Source organism: Mustela putorius, unplaced genomic scaffold (genome assembly GCF_011764305.1).
Source record: "Mustela putorius furo isolate JIRA1106 unplaced genomic scaffold, ASM1176430v1.1 tig00000198_pilon_pilon_pilon, whole genome shotgun sequence".
In the NCBI taxonomy this organism is placed as follows: Eukaryota; Metazoa; Chordata; class Mammalia; order Carnivora; family Mustelidae; genus Mustela; species Mustela putorius.
Genome location: NW_025421311.1, coordinates 8,901,400 through 8,916,385, shown reverse-complemented (window position 1 = coordinate 8,916,385; position 14,986 = coordinate 8,901,400). Strand labels below are relative to the sequence as shown.

The window sequence follows — 14,986 nt, the reverse complement described above, 5'->3', positions numbered from 1 at the left end:
AAACCACAGCTGAACAATAAGAGACTGCCAGTAATGGTGAATTAGGTAATGTGGATCAACTATCCCACTGAGAATAGCTAAAGAAGCTGAACAAATGTTTAGAACAGCTGTGCAAAGGCACTGGTGAGCTAAAAAGCCAGTGAAGATCATCAGTAGGGCAGAGATTTGGAGGGAGAAGGAAACCCACAGGTAACCAAGATATGGGGGAAATTTGTTCCCTCAGGATATCAGCTGCTTCCAGGAAAAAGGCAGCTGAAAGGTTGAGAAAATGAAAGAATTTTTTTTAATTAAACTTTTTAATCTTCAGATCACTGCAGATTGGCATGAAATAATACAGAAAAATAAACAACTGATTAAAAAATGGGCAAGAAAAAAAAATGGGCAAGAAACTAGAAGAAACATTTCGCCAAAAATATACAAATGGCCAGTAGGTACATGAAAAGATGCTAAACATCATTAGTCCTTAGAGAAATACAAATCAAAACTACAACGAGGGCACCTGGGTGGCTCAGTTGGTTAAGCAACTGCCTTCGGCTCAGGTCATGATCCTGGAGGCCTGGGATGGAGTCCCGCATCAGGCTCCCTGCTCGGCAGGGAGTCTGCTTCTCGCACTGACCTTTCTCCACTCATGCTCTCTTTCTCTCTCAAATAAATAAATAAATAATCTTAAATAAATAGATAACAATGAGATACTACTTCACACTCACTATGGCGGCTATTGTCAAAAACAAAACAAAACAAAAACAGAAACAAAAATGACAAGTGCTGGTAAAACTGTGAAGAAACTGGACCCCTGTGCAAGGCGTAGCTGCTGTGGACAATAGTCTGTAGTTCCTCAAAACAGTTAGATATAGAATTATCATAGGATCCAGCAACTCCACTTCAGGTATACAAAAAGAATTCGAATTGAATAGATATTTGTATGCCAACGTTCACAACAACACTATTCACAATAGTCAAAAGGTGAAAAACAACCCAAATATCGACTAACAGATGAATTGATAAAGAAAATGTAATACAGATATACAAGGAAATACTTAACTTTTAACAGGAATGAGATTCTGATACATATTACAACATGGATGACCCTCGAAAGGATTACACTAAATAAAATAAGCCAACACACAAAAAATAAATCTTGTCTGATTCCATTCATATTAGGTACCCAGAGTAGGCAAATGCATAGAAACAGAAAGTAGAATAGAGGTTCCCAAAAGTCTGGAGAGAGGAGGGAATAGGGACTTGTTATTTAATGGATAGAGTTTCTGTTAGGGATTATGAAAAAGTCTGGAAATAGACAGTGGCTACGGCTGCACAATACTGTTCATGTACAAATGCCACTGAACACCTAAAAATGGTTGAAATGGTAATTTTTATATTATGTATATTTTGTCACATAAAAAAGAAATAATGAGGAGCCTAGGTGGCTCAGTGGGTTAAAGCCTCTGCCTTCGGCTCAGGTCATGATCTCAGGGTCCTGGGATCAAGCCCCGCATCAGGCTCTCTGCTCAGCAGGGAGCCTGCTTCCCCCTCTCTGCCTGCCTCTCTGACTACTTGTGATCTCTGTCTGTCAAATAAATAAATAAATAAAATCTTAAAAAAGAAAAAAGGAGAAGAAGAAATAATGCAGACGGATCACATGTATCCTTCATCCAGATTCACCAATGACAATATCTTGCATAACTACAGTACAATATCACAACTGGAAAAATTACATTGATATAATCCACCAATTTTATTCAGATTTCACCAGTTCAACACACACGTGTGTGTGTGTGTGTGTGTATTTAGTTCCATGCAATTTTATCATGTAAATGCACGTGATCGCCACCATACTCAAGATACAAAATCACCACCAAGATCCTTCATGCTACCTATTTTTAAAGATAATTTTTAAAGATAACTCCCCCACCACTTGACCCCAGTGGGTAGAGATTTTGACACTTTTGGCGAACTAGAGGGACAAAAGGAGGAGTTCAATGACTGCCAAAAAGGAGAAGTCCTGATAAACCCCTAGTTCTTTGGGTCAGGACCCCTTAAGTCAGCACCTAAGAGTAAGAATAAACAAGGAATAGTTCATCTCTTTCAGGGACTATATTTCAATCCCTGTAACTACACTGAAGGCTATCTGGAACTGATCATGAACTCTAGCAATCTGCCAGAAGCAAGTAAAATTTTCTCTGGAAGAACATAATACCATCCTGGATCTCAAAATAGCTCTACAATTTTTCAAACACAATATTCTGTATGCAATAAAAATAAGCGAGCACATGAAAAGATGAGAGAGCATGATAAAAAAACAAAACAAAACAAGATAACAAACAACAGAAACAAAGCCACAGGGATCCAGATAATAGAAGCTATCAGACTTTAAGTATTCTGAATATGTTGGAGGAAATCCTCTTAAACTGAGCATGTAGCAGAGAACTAGAAATTATAACAGAGAACTAAATTAAAATTCTAAAACTGAAAAATGCAAAGTGTTTAAGAACTTAATAGCAGGGTTTAATAGCAGAAAAGACAAAGCTGAAGAAAGAATGAACTGTAAGATAGATAAGAAAATATCCAAAACGAGATGCCTAGAGAGACACAAGGATGGTAAATACTAAACAGAACATAAGCAACAGATGGACAGAGTGAAAAGGAGTGACATATGTATACTGCAGTCCCAGGCAGAAGAGAAAGGATTTCCCAAATGTAATATTTGAAGAAATAATAGGTGACATTTTTAAAAACGAATGAAAGACATCAAACCATAGATTCAAGTATTCCTAAAAACACCCACATAAAATAAACAAAAAGAAAGCCATATTAAGAGATACCATAGGACTAACTACAGAAAATCAAAGAGAAGATTTTAAAATCAGAGGAGGAAAAATGATCAACTTCAAAGGAGCAAGGCTTAGACTGACTACTAATTTCTCAATAGAAATCAGAATACAATCAAATATCTTTAAGTGTCAAAAGAAAATAACTAACGGGATGCCTGGGTGGCTCAGTTGGTTAAGCAGCTGCCTTCGGCTCAGGTCATGATCCCAGCGTCCTGGGATCGAGTCCCGCATCGGGCTCCTTGCTCAGCAGGGAGCCTGCTTCTCCCTCTGCCTCTGCCTGCCACTCTGTCTGCCTGTGCTCGCTCTCTCCCCCCCTCTCTCTCTCTGATAAATAAATAAAATCTTAAAAAAAAAAAAAAAAAAAAAAAAGAAAAGAACTAACAACTTAAAATTCTTTATCCAATGAAAACATCCTTCAAGAAAGAAGGTAAAATAAAGACTTTTTTTTGCGGGTAAAAATATAGATTTCATCAGCAGCGTATCTGAACTAAAGGAAATACTAAAAAAATATTCTTCTGTCAGGAAAATGCTTCCACATGGAAGCTCACAAGACAGGGAAGAATTAAGAGCAATTGAAAGGTACAGAAGTGGGTAAATGGGTAGTATGGGGAACCATGATCACATAAAGCAATACTGCCTTGCAGGGTTTAATAGAGAGAAAAATAAAATATACAACAACAGTAGTGTATAAATTGGGAATATGGCTGAGGTACAGGGTCCAGAGTTCTTGGATTGTCTGCAATCCATTTCTTGGTTTTCTTTACTATACTTTTTATTTATTAGGTATTAAGTAAGTACTTCAAATTATTTTTAAGTATTAAATAAGTAAACGATAAAGCTGTGTCTTCAATGCTTCAAAAACCATTCTCCTTATCTGCCAAAGAAGCAAGAGAAACAGCTAATTCCAAAGCCAACCAGAACCTGACAAATCAGAGATGTTTACCTGATCAAGCCCTGCCCCAGCTTTCCTAAGATTCTGTAGTCGGTAAGCTTCCAGACTTCTTCCATCATCTTGACAGCACAAATCAAGTACAACACAGCCCTGGTCCTCAAAGGCATTGATTTGATGAAAAGTAACAAAAGGTTTACTGTAGTACATTCCTGGAAGCAGCTGCAGGGAAAATACAAACAGTGAAAAAGATATATAGATAGATAGATAGATAGATAGATAGATCGATCTATAGATAGATAGATAGATCCATAGATATCTAGATAGATAGATAGATAGATAGATAGATTGATTTTAGGGGACAGATCCACAAAGTTTAAATTAAAAAGATTCCTTCCCCTTTAAATGACAGGCCTAGTAAGTGTAAAAAGTAGAATTTGGAATGTAGAAAGACATTTTGATTTAAGCATCCTTGTTTAGCTGTCACGTCGCATATTAAACAATGAACTGGGCTATCTGATACAAACCAATCAACGGTTACAACAAACTTAAAAGTCCTGATGAAGTATGGCCCAATGTTTTGAGGGATAAATAAATCCTAGAGCCTATCTTGTATGATTAAATAGAAAATACTGCTACTAATTAGCTTATGATGAACGCTTTGAAAAAATGCACTCATTACCAAAAATAGGACTGTTGTAATGAAATTAGGGTACAATAAATTTAGGATATTATCTCTTTAAAAAGACTAAAAGAAGACAAATATAATAGAACTACTAACCAGAAGTATAGAAAGGCATTTAACCAACACGTCTTGGACTTTGGTAGGATTATCACATTTACATATCAAGAAGCCACAGAAGTAAGCAATTAAAGTAACAGTGCAAAAGTTACAGGACCTCTGCATGAACAACATTCTTCTTAGCAAATACTACGATATGGAAAAATCCATGCTAAAATGCAAAGGTTTCCTACATGCCACTTTAGTTAAGGCAGAGAATTAAAAGTGTAAAACCATTTCTTACAACTTGCTAATATGCAGAACTCACTGTATTAACTAATAAGTGAGCTAGCCATACCTACTCTACGGAAGAAGGTAATATCCTTGATTAAGAGAGTCTTGCACAAGCAATGTCCAGGGAAGGTAAAAATCAACCACAGGAAAATGTGTCTTTATGTCCAATCATTTTCATGATGAATATACTCAAAATACTCCACCTGTCCAGTGTTCTTATCCACCACATGAAACCGTGTATTATACTGGGGTTCCCAGCTTATTCCATCTGAAAAGGCCATTCCCCGAATTCTAGAAGTGATCATTTTCCACAGATTCATCTTTAGAGGCTGTTCAATGAAGATTATATAGTTCCTTGTCATTCCTAAAAGGTTCCAGCAAATAATAAAATGTTATCTGGCAATTAAGAGTTCTCTGAAATGTGACAGTTACGGGGACTTATCTGATGTCTGGACATAGTACTGCTGATCTAAACAAAAGCCAGCCAGAAATAATCCTTCACTATTTCCCAGCTTTGCTTTACATATTTCCTGTTCCTACATAAAAAGGGGAACTATTTAGAACAGCTTGGGGTGAATGCCCTCAGCTTGCTTTTTATCTTTCCTGTTTTTCTTTTCAAATTATTTTGGAATAAAGTAAAGAAGCATAATATTAAAGCGTCATTTGCGATCGAAGTGTTTATTCTGTATTCCATTTGCTATTTATACTGAAGGTAAGGATTCAGGAGGAGACTGGCTAGAAAAGTTTAGAATGTAGAAAATAAATATTCCAAGAAAGAGCTAAAGCAGTGGAACAGAATAAAAATTTCTCCCAAGAAATATAATCAAGACTTTTTCATGGATGATTATTACCTGTGGCTTAAAGTTACCTAAATTTTGAATTCTGTCAATTTTTTATGGTCAAATGATTTTTTTAAAATTAAGACTTTACCTTTTTTAGAGTAGTTTTAGTTTTGTAACAAAATTAAAGGGAAGGTACAGAGGCTTGTCATATACCCTCTGTCCCCAGACATGCAGAGCCTCCCTATTATCGACACCCCCAACAGAATGGTTGGTACATTTGTTACACCTGATGAACCCATAAGGACACATCAGAAACACTCAAAGTCCATAGTTTACATTATGGTTCACTCTTGACGTTGTCAATTTTTAAATAATTGCTGTATTAAAATAAATATGTCTTTTTAAGCAGTCATTTGCCCAAGATAAGAAGTATGCGACTAAACAGAATAAACTTCACTGGCATTAAAATGCAGCCTTGGTCTCATTATCATCATACTTTGAGAAGCCGTATAGACATAGTATTTGCCCAAAACAGTTCTTCTGCTACACCAACATTAAGGCAGATGCCACTGTAATTTACCTTATCTCTGGCCTTACCAAAGCTATGGTAGTAAGAAGGTTTCATCCTCTCTGTGGAGGCAATAGAGCATATCACCTGGGCTCCGTGGAGTGTCTCCCCAAGATCCACCTTCTCTGGAGGAACCCGAATAACATTATAGCAAGAACCTGGAAAACAGAGTCCTGTCTTGTTTTATACACATTCTAGAATAAAAGACAACCCTCGAGCTCATGGACTACACAAAAGCAGTTAAGAGATTTATACAACATATGCCTGATATCCATACTTCATAAAAGGTTATTTCAAACAAAGTCTTGGATTAAAAAAAATACTAATTTTATGAAAGTCACATCAGGGAATGTTTTAAAGCAATACACACAAAGTAATCAACCAACAGTTTATTGCATTTTTTTTCATGATTAGTAGCTATGTTTATTGCATTTTAATGCTCTCAAAAGGTTACCCTCTCACTCCCTGAAGATGAACTCATTCTCTACAGCAAAAGATTAGGTACCAGCCAGGAATCCTCAAATTTTACTGTCCCCTCCCCACTCCCCCATCGCTACAATCACAGTCTCCATGTGCCCTTACACCCCCTTCTTCTCTCCAGTCCTCTGGATCCCTGGGGTCTCTCCAAGTCCTGTCTCGTGCTTTCTCATCAATGCATTCATGCAATCGTTCATCTTACTGCTTCATCAGCTCAGGCAACCACTCCTCAAGCAGCACTCCAAGTCTTCCCCACCCCAAAGGTATTTGGTGCCCCTCCTCTATGCCCTGATTATATCCTATACAGTTACAGTACTTATCTTACTGAACTATAGTTTTGTGCTTGTTTATCTCCTTTCTAGTACACTGGTTCTTCAAGGGCAGAAATGGATTCCTCTTTGCAACCTCAGTACTAAGCAAGGACTTAGCATTCAATAGGCACAGTACAAATAGCTATTGACAGGTTAATTAACAACATTTTTTAAAGTAAAGTCAATGAATAAACAAATACTGAGATCACCTCAAATTATATTTCTGGTATTAAAATTGCCAGTGCTGGTCCTGAAAAACTGGATCGATAGCCTACAGAATTTTGCAATCGCTGAGCTTCTTTTGAAACAAAATAACAATACAGTTCTCTACTCATTTGTTCAGCAACAACCTGAGTGCCAGCTACATTCCAGGCACTCTTATGAGTGTCCTAAGTTTATCTTCCAGACAGTTCTATACAGCAGTGTGCAAATATACAAAAGGCTCTTCTCTGATGAAGCCCAAATAAAGCATTCATAAGTAAAAATATAAAGTATGAGATGATGATAAGAACTACAAAGAAAAATAAAACAAGGAACTGGGATCAGGAGTAAGATGGAGGCCACTCTTTGCAATTTTCGATATGGTGATCTGAGAAGGCTTCACCAAGAAGGTGGCATTTGAGGAAGACCAGGAGGAGGTGAGAAAGAGAGCCTTGAGGACACCTAGAGAATCACATTCCAGGCAGAAAGAAGAGTAAATGCAAAGATTCTCAGCCAAGAGTAAGGCTGGAGTGTTCAAATAACAGTAGGGAGGCCAGTGTGGCCCTGTTATAGTAAACAAGGAGAAGAATCTAAGGAGACAAGGTGGATGGGTTAAAAGGATAACTAGCTGATATGCTGAGCGTGAGCTGACGCAGGACAGAAGCACGGAGACCAGTTAAGAAACTGTTGGGGTCGATTCCACATTAAAACATGTTAACCCCTTGGGGCCTGCCTGGGCCTACTTAGCCCTAGTAACTCCATTTTACGTCGGTAGACATTTTGTTGTTTAATAAATGCCTCAACAGTTATTGATATTAGTTCCAGGTAACTGTTACTAAAACACACACCTAAGACAAAACCATTTTGTTTATATCGGTTCCAGGTAATTATTACTAAAACACATACCTAAAACAAGGCCATTTTGTTGTTTAATAAACGCCTCAACAGTTACTAGTGTCAGTTCCAGATAACCGTTACTAAAACACACAGGTAGGAGACATCCAATCAGCCAAACCCACATACGTAGAGGTCTGCAATTGTGCTCTATAAAAACTAGCCTATAACACCAAGGGGCGTCGCTCTCTTCGGAGGTGGCCCTGGCTGCCTAGAAGTCTAACTTCTAATGCTTGACATACAATAAGGCTTTGCGTAACTTTGTCTCAGTCTCGTTCCTTTGATAACGGACCCAACAAAGCTGTTACAACAATTCACATGAGAGAGGATGGTGGGCTCACACCAGAGTGCCAACAGCAGAGGTCATATGAAGTGGCTGGATTTTTTATTTATTTTGAAGGCACTGCTGCAATTGCTTTTTGACCAACTAGATATGGATGTGAGAGAGACAGGTGGGAAGGGTGATTCCAAAATTATCCTGAGCAACTGGAAGGATGAAGAATCAACTGAGATGGGGAATACTTTAAGCAGAAAAAAATCTAGGGAAGAAGTTCAGAAGTTTGGTTTTTAGATAAATTAATTTTGTAATGCCTATTAGACATCTTGTTTAAAACACCAAGTAAGCAACTGGATATAAAATACTGGAGAGGTGTGAGTCGGGGATATAGGTATGTTCTGAGCACTCATGATATATAAACAGTGATGAGCTATAAAAGTGATAAAAGACAAGCTCTACAGTTCAAGAGTATCAGAATACCGGGGCGCCTGGGTGGCTCAGTGGGTTAAGCCTCTGCCTTCGGCTCAGGTCATGATCCCAGGGTCCTGGGATCGAGCCCCACATTGGGCTCTCTGCTCAGCAGGGATCCTGTTTCCCCCTCTGTCCATGCCTGCCTCTCTGCTCCCTTGTGATCTCTGTCTGTCAAATAAAAAAAATCTTTAAAAAACAAAAAAAGGGATAAAAGACAAGCTCTACAGTTCAAGAGTATCAGAATACCATCTAACTGATTACATATATTTAATTAGTACTAAAAACTAGCTGGATTGATTAATGTTTAAAGGATTCTTGTTCATTTTTAAAAGTCCTTTAAAAATATATGGAAAGGCTAAAACAATTAAAAGCTTTTTACTTCTTAACCATAGAAATTACTGGCAAGCACTTTACTATGAGAATAACTACATTTCCTCCAAATACAACTTAGGTATTGAAGTTCCCTGCAGGTACATGTACATTTGAGTTCCAGTTCAAAAACTCCTCAATGGACTAAATCATCAAGTAAAAAGGAGGAGGAGGAGAGAGAAGAGGAAAGAAAATTCAGTTTCAGTTGAGGTTAGGAGATGGTAAAGAGAAGAGCTGCCCATCTCAGAAGCTGGATTAAGTGACAAGACTCAATTCACTAAATTTAACCACTCTTAGTTAATGAACTGTTCTAACCACAAGTTGTGAAGCCCTAAGCAAGGCAGACAGATACCCAGGAAACCTCCTCTGCAAAGGAAAGCCCAGAAAAATTACCTCCCCAATACCGTGAATCTAACTCTGGAAGACTCTTCAGGACTTTGTATAATAGCAAATTGAGGCAAAGTAACAAGATAGCCTCTGATGACTGGGGGCAAGTTTTCTCAAAGATCCAGGAGTCACTTACACCAAAATCACCTGAGACCTTGCTCACAGGCGCCAAGATTAGGCATAAGGGGGTGGTTAAAATGCAGATTCTTGGCCCCAGTTCAGGTCTACTGAACCAAAATCTCTGAAGATAAAGCCCAGTAATCTATATTGCTAGAAGTGTTCCAGAACATTCTTAGCCACACTAAAGGCTAAGAACCACTGGTCTCATGACTACTTATTTTAGAATATGTAATTCAGAATGGTAAGTTTTTATCATATTATGAACTAGTTACAAAGTTATCTACTTGATTAATAGAGTCAATTTATTATGAAATATATTTTTTGTCAACCATATTAACAAGTAAATAGTTTTTAAAAAGATAGGTACACCTACTTAGGAGAATTCTATGCAGCCGGTTCGGCAAAATGTTTCTTGACACAAGAAATAATTAACTATAGTATCTTAATACGTTGCTAAGGGAAGAAAAAACAGACCAAAAAAGTATAGAGAGCAGACACAATTTTAAATAGGAATCTTTTTTTAATGATCAAAATAGATGGATGGACCAAAAAAACCTGCTGAGTCAGTTTACCCATTTGCTGAAACATTTTACCTAAAAGGGTGTTTGCTGTGTACTATAACAGCTTTAAAGGATAAAACCCTATCCTAGATCAGGTAAGAAAGATGAGAGAGAAACCTGAGTGACGAAGTTTCAGGGTACCTTGAGCCAGTAAAAAACAAACCTGCAGTATTCATTATAACATTCATCACATGTGTAAATACGAGAGGTAGAGACCAACAACCTGCAGAAAGCCAACACTCACTCACCAAAACTATAAATTAACCTACACAAAAGTTAAACTCTACAGAGGTTTCACAGGTTATAGATGATAGATTGACAGCTAAGATAGACAAAAATATCTAACACCTACCCATTTCTCTTCTGTTTTTTCGAGATTTTATTTATTTATTTGAGAGAGAGAGAGAGCATGGGAGGGAAAAGGGTCAGAGGAGAAGAAGACTCCTCACTGAGCAGGGAGCTTGATGCAGGACTTGATCCTAAGACTCTGGGATCATGACCTCTGAGCCAAAGGCAGTTGCTCAGCCAACTGAGCACCCAGGCACCTGACCCATTTCTTTTCAAACAGAGAGACACGTACTCAGGTTACAGGAACATGAATTTGCATGCTCTGAGAGTCTAACGTACTCATTAATGAATAATTCCTAATATGGTCTATCAAAGTGACTTTGGGTGCGATTCATGCTCAAGACTCATCTTACACACTTAGAAGCTTGCCTAAGCAAGTATCCTAAAACTTCTCATGGTTTACAGCCATTGTCTATATAATGGGGGCAATAAAAAGATATATGGAAAAATGCTTAACACCAACATACACTAGATATTCACACTCAATAAATGTTAGCTATCGTTATTAGCTATTAGAACTTTCTGGGGCAGATTGGTAGGCAACTGGAAAATATGTGGATGATGAGTAAAGAGATGTGATATAAACAGTTGGAAATGCAACCACACTATAACCTTAACCTACTCCATAGTGTGTTACTCTCATGATAAAAATAAATTCCTAGGGACGCCTGGGTGGCTCAGTGGGTTAAGCAGCTGCCTTCGGCTCAGGTCATGATCCCAGCGTCCTGGGATCGAGTCCCGCATCGGGCTCCTTGCTCAGCAGGGAGCCTGCTTCTCCCTCTGCCTCTGCCTGCCATTCTGTCTGCCTGTGCTCGCTCTCTCTCCCTCTCTCTCTGACAAATAAATAAAATCTTTAAAAAAAAAAAAAATAAATAAATAAATAAATTCCTTCCCATGTAATAAACAATGTACCTTCCCCATATCTCTTTGCTGCAGCATTCTGTATTTTTTTGTACTTACAATATCATTCTTTTAAGAAATTCAAGTTTGAGAAATACATACTGGAAATCCCTACAATGCCTGTGAGATGAAAAGCACAATAGAACATACAAATGTAAGTCGTGCTGAAAAGGTCAAACAGCAAATCAGTTGCTAAGCTTATGTGCACAAGGACCACAGAACACAGTAAATCATAGACTTTAAGCTCAGTTATACCATTTTGGAGATTTCTTTCTGAACCTTTCAAACTAAGTTCCTATAGGCTCATAGATTTAACCATAATGAAACCCTGGGAAGATAGCTGACTTCTAATTATTTTTAAAAAGGCCTCTGTTCCAACTTTACCATGCAGCCCATATGAGTTCCCCATGTTGTATGCTGTTCCATCTGGGTCATAATGAGGATGTGCAGTTGCTCCATTCACAGCAATAAATTTGCTCCAGTCTACCTGCAAATTTAAGACCATCAGGACTTTTAAATGTTACATAAGCAGATCTCTACTTAGACCCATAGGCAATAAGAATGTGCCAAATATTTAAAAAATGGAATAGGAAAACTAATTTAATCCCTAATATCTCACCTCTAAGAAATCAAAATTATTTTTCCTATTAAAGAAACTAAGTAATAAACAAAAAAACTCCACCAACAACAACAAATGGACAAATAAGATTATCCAATATGAATTTTTTCATCAAGATCATAGGGAAGTACAAAAAACAAGAATTAGGGGCGCCTGCGTGGTTCAGTGGGTTAAAGCCTCTGCTTTCGGCTCAGGTCATGATCCCAGGCTCCTGGGATAGAGGGCCCCCCCACCCCCGCATAGAGCTCTCTGCTCAGCAGGGTGCCTGCCTCCCCTTCTTTGTCTGCCTCTCTGCCTACTTGTGATTTCTCTGTCAAATAAATAAATAAAATCTTTTTAAAAAATAAGAATTAACACAGACCTGTATCCCTGGGACTAATAATACATTATATGATTATAAAAAACTAAAATACATATATAAAATGAAAAAAATTGAAGATCTCTATAAACCAGGAAAAAAAAAGAATTAAAATTAAAATTCTGGTCCAAATTTTATTTACCTTTTTTTTTTTAAGATTTTATTTATTTATTTGTCAGAGAGCAAGAGAGAGAGCACAAGCAGACAGAGTGGCAGGCAGAGGCAGAGAGAGAAGCAGGCTTCCACTGAGCAAGGAACTTGATTCGGGACTTGATCCCAGGACCCTGGGATCATGATCTGAGCCGAAAGCAACGGCTTAATCAACTGAGGCACCCAGGTGTCCCCAAAATTTCATTTACTTTTAATTAAAGTGCTAAGTGAATGCAGCATGGGTCTAGACAATCTCTAGTCCAACTCTACCTATAGCTAGGAAGAACATGAAATGGCCAGAGTAAATATGTACTATTCTATCTCTCCTTTACCATAGTCTTCAGATATTAGGATTAAGGAAGTAGTAGTCTAGAATTGTCTCTCTTTTTTAAAGAGTTTATTTATTTTTGAGGGGGAGGCAGAGAGAGAAAAAGAGAATCCTGAAGCAGACTCCCTACTGAGCACGAAGACAGACAGGGGGCAGGAAGAGCCAGCTGTTTAACTGCCTGAGCCACCCAGGCACCCCTTCAATTTCTTCTTCAGATATATACTACTCTAAAAAGCATTCTGAAGAAAAGACATTTTAGGGTCTATTTTATTCATTTTTTAGCCTTTATTTTACCTTTTCTGTTTTTTCCAGAGTTTCAATGTCCACTTTATTCATAAAGTTGGTCTCAGTGCTAACATAGTAGTCACCCTTGTACCGCACATAGTTGACACTGGTATTGTCAGTTATTGCTGAAACCAAACCCCAGAGTTAAACACCACAAGGCACTGTAGCACACAGAGCAAAAGCACAGTTTAAATATGCTCTCATACCAAATATATATATATATATATCTATTTCAATGTATGTATTTATATAGATTGAATCAAATCATAACTAAATAATCATCATTATCACCCACAAATTCTGGGTATGGTAAAGGCTGCTTACCAGGCAGCTCAAACTTTGACATGAAACGTTCAAAAACATTCTTGCACGGATCAGGGAGAGCCAGCGTGCCAAATTCTGAGATCACAATTCGGTCATGAACACTATTGGTCTTATATGTATCACTCTGCAGGAACTTGCTTCTGTAGGTCACCATGCCCTTCTCCATCTTGAACTGGTGAAGCAAAGCCATTCCATCAAACCAGTGATTGTACCTTCAAACAGGAGCAAAAGGAGAAAAACAAATATCAGTAAGAAAAACACAGGGAGGGGTGCCTGGGTGGCTCAGTGGGTTAAAGCCTCTGCCTTTGGCTCAGGTCAAGATCCCAGGGTCCTGGGATCGAGCCCCACACTGGGCTCTCTGCTCAGCAGGGAGCCTGCTTCCTCCTCTCTCTCTGCCTGCCTCTCTGCCTACTTGTGATCTCTCTCTGTCAAATAAATAAAATCTTTTAAAAAAAGAAAAAGAAAAACACAGGGAGGAGTGCCTGGGTGGCTCAGTGGGTTAAGTCTCTGCCCTCGGCCCAGGTCATGATCTCAGGATCCTGGGATGGAGTCCCACATCGGGCTTTCTACTCAGCGGGGAGCCTGCCTCCCTCTCTCTCTGCCTGCCTCTCTTCCTACTTGTGATCTCTCTCTCTGTCAAATAAATAAATAAAATCTTAAAAAAAAAAATTCACACTTAGAAGGTTAAAAAAAAACCTCCAAATTGGTGATATCTAAGATAATTCTGATTTTTACCCTATAGCCAAGAGAATAATGTGCAAGGATATGGAATATTTGACATTTTCTCAAAATGGGTCCTAAGCTTTTAGAAATAGTTATCTTCATATCTTATATTTTCCCTTTAAAATTCTTCAATTTATCAGAATTATGCTAAAGTAATCAAGATGACTGTCCTTATGGGATAATCATTTTCGTACATATGGTTACAGTAGAAATGATCTACTGAAATGCCAGAATATCAAAAAACTACAGGGAAAAGTTGGCAACTTTGCTTTTTAAAGGGTTACACATCATACAGTCTTTTCACTCATGTGCCTGACAGACTTCAGCACAGATAAGCAAGGCTAACAACACTGCATTAAGGCAATGGTCCTGAAAGCCAGGAATCAGAGATATTCATATACACCCGTGTTTATAGCACCATTATTTACAATAACCAAAAAATAAGCAATCCAGTGTCCATAAAAAAGGAAGGAAATTCTGTCACATGTTACAAGAGAAGAATTTTGAGGACATTTTTATAAATGAAATAATCCAGTCTCTCTCTCTCTCACACACACACACACACACACACACACACACAAAGGTATAGTTTTGGTTTTGCAGGAAGAAAAAGTTCTAAAGATCTTTTTCACTATGTGAATAAACTTAACACTAATCTTTACCCCTAAAAATGGCTAAGATGGAAAATTTGATGTTATATGGTTTTTTTAAAAGATTTTATTTATATATGGGGGGGGCACAGCATGAGTGGTGTGAGGAGCAGAGGGAGAGAAAGAAGCAGGCTACGCTGAACACAGAG

The 14,986-nt window shown here is 38.0% G+C and overlaps 1 protein-coding gene across 5 annotated transcripts in view; it reads right to left on the bottom strand.

Moving 5' to 3' along the window:
• BCO2 (beta-carotene oxygenase 2) overlaps positions 1-14,986 on the bottom strand; it is a 109,033-nt gene that overhangs the window by 5,536 nt on the left and 88,511 nt on the right. For all 5 annotated transcript variants that reach the window (XM_045077473.1, XM_045077474.1, XM_045077471.1 and 2 more), the window contains 6 exon segments: positions 13,465-13,676; positions 13,150-13,265; positions 11,785-11,887; positions 6,115-6,243; positions 4,939-5,099; positions 3,775-3,942 (listed from right to left, as the gene is read on the bottom strand). In XM_045077473.1, the coding sequence (XP_044933408.1) occupies positions 3,775-3,942; positions 4,939-5,099; positions 6,115-6,243; positions 11,785-11,887; positions 13,150-13,265; positions 13,465-13,676 (889 nt within the window).